This window comes from Panthera uncia, chromosome E1, assembly GCF_023721935.1.
Source record: "Panthera uncia isolate 11264 chromosome E1, Puncia_PCG_1.0, whole genome shotgun sequence".
Lineage (NCBI taxonomy): Eukaryota > Metazoa > Chordata > Mammalia > Carnivora > Felidae > Panthera > Panthera uncia.
The window spans coordinates 35,090,542-35,102,777 of record NC_064814.1 but is presented as its reverse complement, the minus strand read 5'-3'; the positions used below and the strand labels follow the sequence as shown (position 1 = coordinate 35,102,777).

The 12,236-nt window shown below is 41.3% G+C and overlaps 1 protein-coding gene and 1 long non-coding RNA gene across 9 annotated transcripts in view; one reads left to right on the top strand and one right to left on the bottom strand.

Annotated features, from left to right (window-relative positions):
* The window catches only part of GGNBP2 (gametogenetin binding protein 2), a 34,530-nt gene extending 24,865 nt beyond the window's left edge, over positions 1-9,665 (bottom strand). For 3 of the 8 annotated variants that reach the window (XM_049637830.1, XM_049637836.1, XM_049637834.1), the window contains exons 1-2: positions 9,483-9,665; positions 8,790-8,985 (exon numbers count right to left, since the gene is read on the bottom strand). In XM_049637830.1, coding sequence (XP_049493787.1) covers positions 8,790-8,882 — 93 coding nt within the window. In that variant the 5' untranslated portion in view covers positions 8,883-8,985; positions 9,483-9,665. The remainder of the gene's footprint in view (positions 1-8,789; positions 8,986-9,482) is intronic. The other 5 variants (XM_049637837.1, XM_049637838.1, XM_049637831.1 and 2 more) reach the window with 4 other exon arrangements.
* A 29-nt stretch (positions 9,666-9,694) lies between these two features.
* On the top strand, positions 9,695-10,799 carry LOC125927468 (uncharacterized). Its single transcript, XR_007459348.1, has 2 exons — positions 9,695-10,014; positions 10,131-10,799. It is a non-coding gene; the product is annotated as an uncharacterized LOC125927468 (long non-coding RNA).
* Positions 10,800-12,236: the final 1,437 nt, after the last annotated feature.

Below are 12,236 nucleotides of genomic sequence, written 5' to 3'. Positions count from 1 at the left end.
GAGGATTAAATTACATTTAAAAGTGTTTGTTGCAGTGCCCAATAACATTTAATAAGTAAAATAACCTGATATCTTACATTAGACAAGCATATTTTTAGCTGTTTCTTTTAACTACAAAATAGGGTAAATTTTATAATGTAAATGATCATGGGGCACCTGGGTGGCTCAATCAGTTAAGTGTCTGACTTCAGCTCAGGTCATGATCTCACGGGTTCATGAGTTCAAGCCCAGCATGGGCTCTGTGCTGACAGCTCAGAGCCTGAAGCCTGCTTCAGATTCTATGTCTGCCTCTCTCTCTGCCCCTCCCCCGCTCAGGCTCTCTGTCTCAAAAATAAATAAACACTAAAAAAAAAAAAAATTGTTTTTTTTATAATGTAAATGACCATACACACAATATATGAAATACTCAGAACAGTACCGGGCACATACTAAATGTCTGCTCTGATTATGAACAAAAAGGATATAAGGTATTTATTCAACTGTCAAAATTCCCTACCAGAGGAAGATCATGGGGAATTACTAATTAGCACATGTCACTTGATCTGTGATACCACTGATTATGAGAAGTACCATAGTTACATACCACTGAGAAAGAGCCATTATAACTGTTAGCTGTCAGCAAATGAAAGAAACATCCCAATTTCAGAGATATTAAAACGTGGGGGCAAATAAAGTATGCCTTTCAAAACAATGAAATAAAGTAACACATTTATATCTTAACTAAAACATTGTTAAAGGTATCAAACATACTGTGCTAGGACAAACTTCTATTTCTAGATGACAAGGATCACGAACTCCTACATACTCAGAGTGAAGTCATGATAAAAGACCCATTTGAGACAAAAACAAAACACTACAAATACCCCCAACCAGTTGAACATGATCTTAAAACTAATTCCTCCTGCACCAACCAGCACCACAAAGACCTGCTTTTTTAATAGTGGTAACCATTCTTTTTCCTCCACATTAGACATGAGAGCCCTAAAACATGCTTGTCCTAACAATAAACTAAAGACTGAACAACAAAGACAAGTGTAAGCAATAGATTGATCTTTTCTTGACTTGATAAGGGGGGGGGGGGGGGGGGAGTACAGGATATGTGAAGTAGAGACAAGTGGATACGAAGGACGGACAATGATGCAAGCAACAACTCAACACTCCAGGACTCCATTATATTTCACAAAACGAAAAACTCCAGGTACAATATGATTCAAATGACTGTATGTGTGCATTTTCTTACAGAAAAAGAAAATACATGATATATTAGATGTGGCCTATCTCTAGGCAGCGAAAAGATAGAGGACTTTTTCCTTTATGTGTTCCTACCTTTCCCAAATTTATTACAATGCACATATACTGTTTATTATCAAGGAGAAAAATTAGTGTTCCTTGCTTCCAATTCTATATTCATTATACTGTACTTAAGAGACATGCTTCCATCTCAATAGCTTTTACTGTTCTGGAAGTTTCTTCCCTCATATAGATTATATATCCAAATCTCATAGGTTCAAGGATCAATTATCGAATTTCAGGTTAATCGACTTCTCTCTAGTTTTCCCTCTCATAGTCTTATTAATGTCTCCAAGAGTGTTAATTAATTACTATTAATATCTCCAAAGAGTAGTAGTAAGAGGGGAAGCCATTTAGCGTAGCTTCATTTACACTGGGTATTGTTCTAAAGAAGCACTTTCATATGCTAACTTTACCAACAGTACTAAGTAAAACTGGTCACTGGTCTGCTTTAACAAGGTGGCCCTAAATGAATTGGTGAGAATGACAGAAATAAATGGGCAAAAAAGTCTAATGATCCATACTATTATATTTAGCAGTGTTTGCTCAAATTAAAAAAAAATTAATAATCCCCAGACTTCCAGCTGAATTACAAAGCTGTAATCATCAAGACAGTATGGTATTGGCACAAAAAATAGACACTAAGATCAATGGGACAGAATAGAGAACCCAGAAATGGACCCACAAATGTATGACCAGCTAATCTTTGACAAAGCAGGAAAGACTATCCAATGGAATAAAGACAGTCTCTTCAGCAAGCGGTGCTGGGAAAACTGAACAGCAACATGCAGAAAAATGAACCTGAACCACTTTCTTAACACCATACACAAAAATAAACTCAAAATGGATGAAAGACCTAAATGTAAGACAGGAAGCCATCAAAATCCTCGAGGAGAAAGCAGGCAAAAGCCTCTTTGATCCTGACCGCAGCAACTTCTTACTCAACACGTCTCTGGAGGCAAGGGAAAACCAAAGCAAAAATGAACTATTGGGACCTCATCAAGATAAAAAGCTTCTGCACAGTGAAGGAAACAATCAGTGAAACTAAAAGGCAACCGACAGAATGGGAGAAGATATTTGCAAATGACACATCAGATAAATGGTTAGTATCCAAAATCTATAAAGAACTTATCAAACTCAATACCCAAAAAACAATCCAGTGAAGAAATGGGCAAACAACATGAATAGACACTTCTCCAAAGAAGACATCCAGATGGCCAACCGACATATGAAAAATGCTCAACATCATTCACCATCAGGGAAATACAAATGAAAACCAGTGAGATACCACCTCACACCTGTAAGAATGCCTAACAACAACAACTCAGGCAACAACAGATGTTGGCAAGGATGTGGAGAAAGACGATCTCTTTTGCACTGTTGGTGGGAATGCAAACTGGTGTAGCCACTCTGGAAAACAGTATGGAGGTTTCTCAAAAAGTTAAAAATAGAACTACCCTATGACCCAGCAATTGCACTCCTAGGTATTTATCCAAGGGATATAGGTATGCTGTTTTGAAGGGACACACGCACCCCAACGTTTATAGCAGTATTACGACAACAGCCAAAGTATGGAAAGAGCCCAAATGTCCATTGATGGATGAATGGATACAGATGTGGTATATACATACAATGGAGTATTACTCAGCAATCAAAAAGAATGAAATCTTGCCATTTGCAACTACATGGAAGGAACTAGAGGGTATTATGCTAAGCGAAATTAGAGATACAATGCAGATGAACATAAAGGAAGGGAAGCAAAAATAATATAAAAACAGGGAGGGGAACAAAATATAAGAGACTCTTAAATTTGTAGAACAAACAGAGGGTTACCGGAGGGGTTGGGGGGGGGGGATGGGCTAAATGGGTAAGGGGCATTAAGGAATCTACTCCTGAAATCACTGTTCCACTATATGATAATTTGAATGTAAATTTTAAAAGTTAAATTAAAAAATTAATAATCCCAATTATTAGATCCATGAAAACTGGTAGAAGATAAAAAATAGTTAATAGTACTGAACAGTTAACTCACATTATGTTATCTGGAATCACTACACGGTTTAAAACACAAACAAACTGAACTGTCAAGTCAGAATAAAGGTGTAGGATAAACTTTCAAAGCCATGTAACTTAACAGAACACTGCAGGACACTCAAAATCTACCATGTAAGCAACTAACACCTTGATTTGCATTCTCACCAGTTTGGTACAAATGTATCAAACAATTACATATCTACTGCCACCATAAAAAAGAAAATTAAGATCAAAGCGGCCAATTTAAGGAACAAAGAATGCCTCTTATTTAACCAAATCAAGGTCTCTCCTGCTTGGTTCATAGATGAAATCCTAAATTCTCCATATAAATGAATTATTTTTATTCTTATCAACTATGTTTTATTGTTTCAATAATTAAAGCAGAGATCAAAGAACAAATCTAACATACTGAGACCTACCAGCTGACCTTTAAAATATATATAGTGTAGGGGTGTCTGGGTGGCTCAGTCAGTTAAGCATCCAACTCTTAACTCCAGCTCAGGTCACGATCTCCCGGTTCATGATATGGAGCCCTACATTGGGCTCTGTTGTAATGGTGTGGAGCCTGCTTGGGATTCTCTCTCTCCCTCTCTGCCCACCCCTTCTCCAAATAAACTTTAAATAAAAATACGTATTATTTAATGGGATAATACCTGCATTGGGAATCCTTTCTAAAAGGTACAACAATGCACAGGGTGAAAAAAGTTTCTTAATGCTCATTTCAGATCATTTCATTTTCATCAAACTAGTAAAGATAAATGTCAAGATTGGGTCTATTACCGTGTTTTTCCTGTGTTTCACTGGCTTGGATAATTCTAAATTTTCTCTTGTACTTAATCTATACCACCCTGGTTACAAACTCTGCACTTAATATTTTAAGTGTCCTTGCCTTTCAAACACTTACAGTAATGGCTTTTTACCTTGCTGTTTTCTGCCCAATCACTACATGCTCTTTAATGTTGAGAGAAGACAGTAAGAAAAAAGGAAGAAGAGAAGGCAAAGAGGATAGTAGCACTATTTTTCCCCATTCTTTAAAACCACTTCCTTGACTTAATATTCAGTTTCTAGGTTACCTAGAGGAAGACAGTCATGTAAAATATTTCAGGTGTGGTTTCACAGAGGCATCATTAGTGTTCTGCTTCATGATGAGGCTGCCTATCCCTAGCTAGCCAAAAATAGAACCAGTCACTGTCCTGCAATTACTGTCTTATAAAGTTTATTGAATCCATTACCCACTTTCACTCTTGAATATCTGTCCTGACCATAAATAATCTGTTTTTAGCACATTTTCACAAGCTCTAACCAACATTATTAAATTTTTATTTATTATTTAGCTTTATTTTTCTACTTCATCCTCACAGGTATTTATAACATCTATCGCCTCTGGTAAAATCAATTAAATACCTAAGAGTTGTAAGAAAACACTAAGTACTAAATTTAACAAATGCTAAACACCTAATCCCCAAGTGGATATGCCACCATTTATTATGTTTTAATGTCTTTGTTAAAAACCATTATCAAGGTCACACCTGATGGCTCAGTTGGTTAAGCATCCCACTCTTCATTTTGGCTCAGGTCACTATCTCACAATTCTTGAGAACGAGCCCCATGCAGGACTCTGCACTGACAGAACAGATCCTGCTTGGGATTCTCCACCTCTCTCTGCACCTCCCCTGCTTGCTCTCCCTTTCTCTCAAAATAAATAAATATACTTAAAAAAATTATCAGGGGTGTCTAGGTGGCTCAGTCCATTAAGCGTCCATCTCTTGATTTCGGCTCAGGTCATGATCTCATGGTCCGAGCCCCACGTAGGGCTCTGCATTGACAGTGTGGAGCCTTCTTGGGATTCATTCATTCTCTCTCTCTCTCCCCCCCTCCCCCCATGCTCTCTCTCTAAAAATAAATAAGCTTAAAAAAATATTATCTAAGTCTTTAGTCCACTTAGATTATTTGAATTAGGAGAGTAAACTGCATCCCAGCAATATTGTAGCAATTTGACAGCATGTGTCAAGAACTTTATAAAAGGTTCTTATCCTTTGATCCAGTAACTGTAGTTCCAAAGCCTGAGGAAAAAAAAAACTTTAATGGAGAAATTTATGCCTTATTTATATCCCTATAGCATTATTCATAGTAAAAAATAGAATCATCCCTATATCCACAAAGGAAAAATGATTAAATTATGGAATGTTACACAACAAACTACTACATGGTCAGTAAAGCTACTTGGGGGTGCCTGGGTGGCTCAGTTGGCTGAGCATCTCACTCTTGATTTCAGCTCAGGTCATGACCTCAGGCAGTGAGATGGAGCCCTGCACTGGGGTCCTTGCTAACAGTGTGGGGCCTGCTTGGGATTTTCTCTCTCTCCCTTTCTCTCCGTACCTCCCCTGCTCATGCCTGCTCTCCCTCAAAATAAGCAAACATTGGAGAAAAAAAAAAAAAAAAAAAAGGTGCTTAAGAATGAGAAGAGCAAATGTCCTCAGTATTACATTCAGCAAAAAAAGCGAGATATAAAATGTTCTAGTAGACAATACATTTCAACTCTGTATCTATGTGTCTTTGACTAGAATTACAGCAAATGCTGCTATATCCTTAGTTATCTCTGGGAAGCAGAATTAAGGAGAATTTTTTTGTTATATGGTAATTTTTAAAGACTACTTTGTAAGGATATAAATTTTGACTATTCTTTTAAAAACTACTCACTTGAAAACTATAATTCTTCAAAAATGTCTCTAAAATAAAATCTGTAATCTGTCCATCTGCTATTTTATAATTCTAGTAACACAAAAAGAATTTTGGCCATATAGCATACCACTTTTATAAATATTCCACTAGCTTACTTATTTGGTATTTTCTTAAATACACTTATATCAGCACTGTACTCTAGTATTCAAACCACAAAATTACAAAATGAGTCTTAAATGTGGATTCAACATGCCACATGAGAGGAGGCTACTTCCTCATATACAAGCTTCTCGATTTTATTTTACAAATCCTAAGGTAAAATCACAGGTTGAACTAAGGATAGAAGTTTCAGCTTCTGTTACCAAAACAATACAACATCTGTACCTGAATTGTGAAAGTTGTAACCAGGCTTAACACCTAGGTCCTAACAAAATTCTAAAACCACTTTAAAGATCACACAATGTTTTTTCAATACCTACGGACCCTAAGAACAAAGACCAGACCAAACGTTAACTTCAGGGATACACTGCCATCAAACTATCAGTGGACCAGTGAGAGCATAAACTTCTGCTACAGGCATCTTCCCTCCTTCTTCCCCAACAGGTGTTTGCTCTGCATTCTTCTTTTAAGTAGTATTTGGTAGAACAGTTCTGAAAGAAACTTATTTTCTTAAATATAATGCATTCTTGACAAGAATTTTCACTAAGCACCATTCAGGGACTATGCACAAGTTCTGAGACAAAACAATTAATAGTCCCACTCATTCCTAGTGACAAAAACCAATATAAAGCCAAGAAAAACTGTACCTTTTGCTAAATTAATGCTATTGTAAGATATTTAAATTAAATAATCCTAAATTTTATTTGCTTTGGCCACAAGTCCACAATACAATAAAAGCAAAACTCAACTACCAGGTTCAATCCAATCCCAACTTCTCTGGAGAAATAAGTACAATAATATACCACAGTGCAAGGTTCCATCTTTTTCTATGGAAAATTTTAGAAATTAATACCACTGTACAGAGAATATAAAAACACCCACTGCTTTAAAGTTCTATATGACAGATGTATCAAAGCTGCATTCACACAAAAGGTGGTTATGTGACATAAGGAGAGAATCAGTGTCTATAAAAACTCAAATTTATGTTGGTTTCCCCTATGTTTTGATATCATACATTCAAAAGTAATCTTATGTCTAAACCCATAAGATTTTTTTTAAACATCAAAGACATTCTGGGACAATAATCATAGAAGATTGATACCAAACTATGGTGCTCTAGAAAAAGTGTTTGTGTTAGAGTTGGAAGAGAAAAAAGTAACAAATGAACATCTATTATTTTTCAAATTGAGAAATGCCCTCATTTCATTTGATCAGAGTGCTTGTTTTTTTTTTAACTTAAAATACAATTCCGTTACACTTTTAATGCAAAAAATGCAGAAATCATAACCAAGATATACAAGCACTTTCAAATGCACCAACACAAATTCTATTTACCTTATGTCAGGCCAAATCTACCTTTTTCTATGAAAAAAAAATATATACATGGGTAAGTATAGATGCTTTCACTTAAAAAGTTCTAACAAATCAAGTCATTGAATAGCTCTTCTAATCCTTTTAAAAGTACTGCAGCTCAATCAAATTTTAATTGAGACTGGCAAACAGAAAGGCATAGAGTGGCAGCTCTACAATGACTTGCATTTTATATAAAATTTGAAAAAACTTCGATATTTGCCCAAAAAATTCAACAACAAAACTGCCTCTGAAAAACAGAAAGGTACAGTTAATAAGGCAAATGTGATAATATGAAAAGACTGAGTTACACCTATCAAAACAGGCAAATGTATAATACAAAGCTTCAGCATCATCAAAATGCAGATTTCAAAAATATTTGGAAAAGGTTCATTTCATTTCTTAAGAAATAGTGGCAACTGCACTCATTTCCTGTTCAGATTCAATTCAAATTTCTGCCATTTCCTTTCAGAGGAAATAGTACAGCAACACAGGGCAGAGGGTCAGTAATGCTCTACTATCATCAACTCTAAAAAACAAAACTACCCTGAGTGGGTTTTGACACTCAAGATGAGCAATCAGCTTTTTATAATGCTCTTACACATTCAATAATTTTTGCTTCATTAACAAAAGGAGAAAAGGCTACCTGTAAACTAAAAAATAACTATTGCCAAGAAAACCCATTTTGAAGAGTCACGGCTTAGCAATACAATCATTTCAAAGAGTTTTAATATACTGGGCGATATGAGACTATTTGCAATGAAACCAAATCATTTTAGTGAAATCTTTCCTGTACAAGAGCATGTCACTCTGCCCTCAGTAATTATGCTTCTGTAGTGAGCTACAGTATTGAGACAGAAAATATACAGGTAGCAGTGCAGCTGCGACATTTCCAGATAATTAAGACTCCCCGAGGGTAGGTGGATTCTGTAAAGGATAGGCCCTAAACGCCCAGGATCCTTCAACCCCTCTCCGAGACGCATGCTTTGGCAAAAGCAGCGTCTCATAAAGGGGCAGGGGAAAGGAAGAGGGTTCAAAAAGGAAGGAAAACCTGGCGAGAGAGGCTCGAAATGCTTACGGAGCGCTGGGCTAGGAGCCCGCAGAGGTTACCGTGCGACTCACTGCAAAGGCGAGTTTGTGGGGCCTGCCGGAGAGAAGGCCTCGCCTAGGAGTTGCAACACACTCTTTCTCCAGTGCGCAGCGCTCGGCCTGGGGGAGGGGGAGGAGGGGAAACAGCTGCCAGGGGAGCGGCGAGCCCTGCCCGGCCCGCTCACCGTGAGAGTGTCGTCTATGTAGAGAGGAATCTGTCTCCTCTCGAAGGGGAACTCCTCCTCCCCGTCCCTGCACACTGCCACCAGTCGCGCCATCGTTCCCGACGCTGCCGTTGCCACCGTCACCACCTCCTCCCAGCTGCCGCCGCTGCTACTGCTGCTCCTGCTGCTGCCGCTGCCGCCTCCTCCCAGCTCCTGCCTGCAACAGCCAAACCCCGCGAGCGTAAGCACCCGCCGCCTCGCAGCACTTTCGCCACGGGGGTGGGGGGGAGGGAGAAGAGCAGGAGGGCACGGGAAAGCGGGACTGCGTTTCCCATCACCCGATTCCACACGCGCTCAGCCAATCAGCGCCGAGCAGTGCCGGGACCCGCCCCCTCGCGCCTCTCGCCCTCCCCAGCCCCCACCCCCGCCGGCCTCCAGTCAGGGTCCAAAGGAGAGGCGGAAGGGACCCATCGGCCCCGGGGCTTCCCCAGCCCGTCACCAGAGTCCCAGCTCTAGGACCCCACCCACGGCCTCAGCACCACAGCCCACCTCCGGCTTTCCGCCGCCGGGGACCCCTTCCTCCCCTTTCTTGGAGCGCCCCGCCCAATCAGTCCCCAGGGCTGCAGTTGCCCGGCACGACCCCGCCCCTGGGAGGGGTCGACCCCGCCTCAGCTCTGCGGAGTCTGTAGAGGGAGGCGCAGACCCCTTCCTCACCCTCCTCGGAAGAGACCTCTCGGTTCTGACCTTCACCGTTTTCCTGGTCGCCTCCCTGACCCCCACCTCTGCTCCCCGTTACCGGCTGACGAGGCCCGCGTCAGGGCCGGCCTTGGCGGGAGCGCGGCTCCGAATGCCGTTTCCTCTCCAGGCTCAGTCAGCCGCTCGCGCCACGGGGAGTGGGGGAGGGAGGGCGGGGGACGTGGGGAGGGTGGGGCAGGGAGGGGCCGAGAACGCTGGGCGGAGCCCCGCCTCCTCTCGCGATACTGTAGACTGACGCTCCCGGGTCGCCTCTTTCGAAATTCTGGTGGAGGGGGTGGGGTGCTCCCCAGGGTACCTAGAGCGTGTTACCGACCCTTTCCCCCGAGTCTAGCTACCCGAATAAATCCGAAGTAGGGCTGCCAGGAGTGAGTAGGCCCAAACCTCTGTCCCTGGCCGCAGGGGCCTGGGAACGGCTCTCCCGAGGGCCGAAAGGAGCCGAGCCGAGCTGACTCAGGGCCGACCCAAGGGTCGAGGCCCTGGGAGGACTTCGGTAAGTGGGGAGGAGCTGAGGCTTTCGCAGTCAGTGGTAGCAGAAAGCGAGAGTGAGGGAAGGGGAGAAGACGAGCGTCTGGACAGTAAGAGACAAACTCTGAGCTTGGTTTCCAGGTACTTGACGCCGCTTTCCCTGACACCCTGATTGACCAGGGGCCTGCCGCATCACTGCTTCCCTGATTGAGACTGCGTCAAGATCCCACTGAGGGAAACTATTAAAGTGCTGATAGGTTAGTGTTCTAGTTGCTACACTAGAGGCAACTAGGAGACTATCTGGAAAGTGGCCTGTGTGCAGCCTGGCCAGAGAAACTTCTTGGGCCCGGTTAATATTAACAGGGACACAGGACACGGATTCCCTTGGGCAAAAGTACTGGTACCGGCCAAAGGCCCTTCCCCCGACCCTCTTCTGAGAAGCAGATCCGCTGTAAAGAGGATTCATCTACCCTCTGTGTGCCACCACGTACTCATTTTCTACCTTGAAGGCTTTGGAGGCCTGTTGTAAAACCAAAATAGTTGTTGGGAAGTATTTTGCCTATTAAAGTCTTGACGATTTTAAGGATAAATCCATTTGCTGCTCTTAAAACTAATACTGATGACAGATCTATATTTCCTGGTAGAGTATGCTAGAGCAGTGATACTGATCTTTAAAAAGTATTTTGGTCATCACCTGAAATCTTAGAGACTCACAACAAAAAACCCCACAGTGCATCTTTAGCCATGTTGACTTATGACATTGTGTTGTCACTGTTAGGGTAGGTGACATAATAAACGGAAAGAATCATTGTTCAGTCCCAAAGGTGTGATTATTCAGTGAGTATTATTTATGTCTTTTGGCCATGTTAGGAGAGCAGAACAATATGATAGCTTGGATCCGATAGACAAATAGGAAGTGCGTGCAGCTTTTGACAGGTTAGATTACATAGCCAAAATCTGGACTTTTGGATGTGTCATGTAAAAACATTCCTCTTAGGAAAAAATACTGTGGGTTTTAAGATCTAAAGGTGCTCTTATAAAGAGTAAATTAATGTACCTACTTTATACCTCGTTTTATTTATTTATTTATTTTGAGAGAGAGGAAAAGCATAAGTGGGGGAGGGGCAAAGAGAGAGGGAGAGAGAGAATCCCTAGCAAGTTGTGTGCTGTCAGCACAGAGCCTGATTTCAGGCTTGATCTCACAAAGCGAGAGATCATGACTAGAGCCGAAACCAAGAGTCGGATGCTTAATCTACTGAGCCAACCAGGTGCCCCCCCCCCGCCCCCCCCGCCGCTTTATACCTTTTAAGCTTCCTTTGGATTGTAGCTAGTAAAGGACATTGAAGATGACAAGTTCAATATATAGGTGCTGATTTTAATTACTTTCATTATTGAGCACACACTGGGTACTAGCAAAGAACTGAGTATTCACCCTGGGGATTTAAATCTTAAAAAGGCATTAAAACCCAAATATAAAACATGATGAGACCACAACAGTCTCTTTCCATCTGCGATTACTTTCCCTGATTTGGATTTGTTTTTTATTAAGTAATCTCTGCATCCAACATGGATCAAACTCAAAACCCTGAGATCAAAAGTCCCATGCTCTACTGACTGAGCCATCCAGGTGCTCCTGGGTTTGTCTTTTAAATCCACTAAATACACTGCTTAACAGTATCTTTGGACAGTGTTTCACATACTTTAGGTATTCAGTGAATACTTACTGTAAGGTTAAAAAGGTGGATAATTTGCTAGATAAGTTGTTCTTTCTCAAGCAAGTAAGGTGATATAGCCTGGGTGCTCCAAATATGATAAAATCAATATTTGAGGGGAAATGCTTAGAAAATTATTTCACTGGGAGCACCTGGGTGGTTCAGTTGGTAGGGCATCTGACTTCAGCTCAGGTCATGATCTTATGGTTCGTGGGTTCGGGCCCTGTGTTGGGCTCTGTGCTGACAGCTCAGAGCCTGGAGCCTGCTTCGGATTCTCTGTCTCCCTCTCTCTCTTTGCTCCTCCTCCACTCATGCGTGCATGTGCGCTGGCTCTCAAAAATAATAAAATAACATTTACAAAATTAAAAATTATTTCACTGGAAAACAATTTTTAGAAGTTTTATCTATTGGGGGGGAGCGCCTGGGTGGCTCAGTCGGTTAAGCGTCCAACTTCAGCTCAGGTCATGATCTCACAGTCTGTGAGTTCAAGCCCTGCTTCCGGCTCTGTGCTGACAGCTCAGAGCCTTGAACCTGC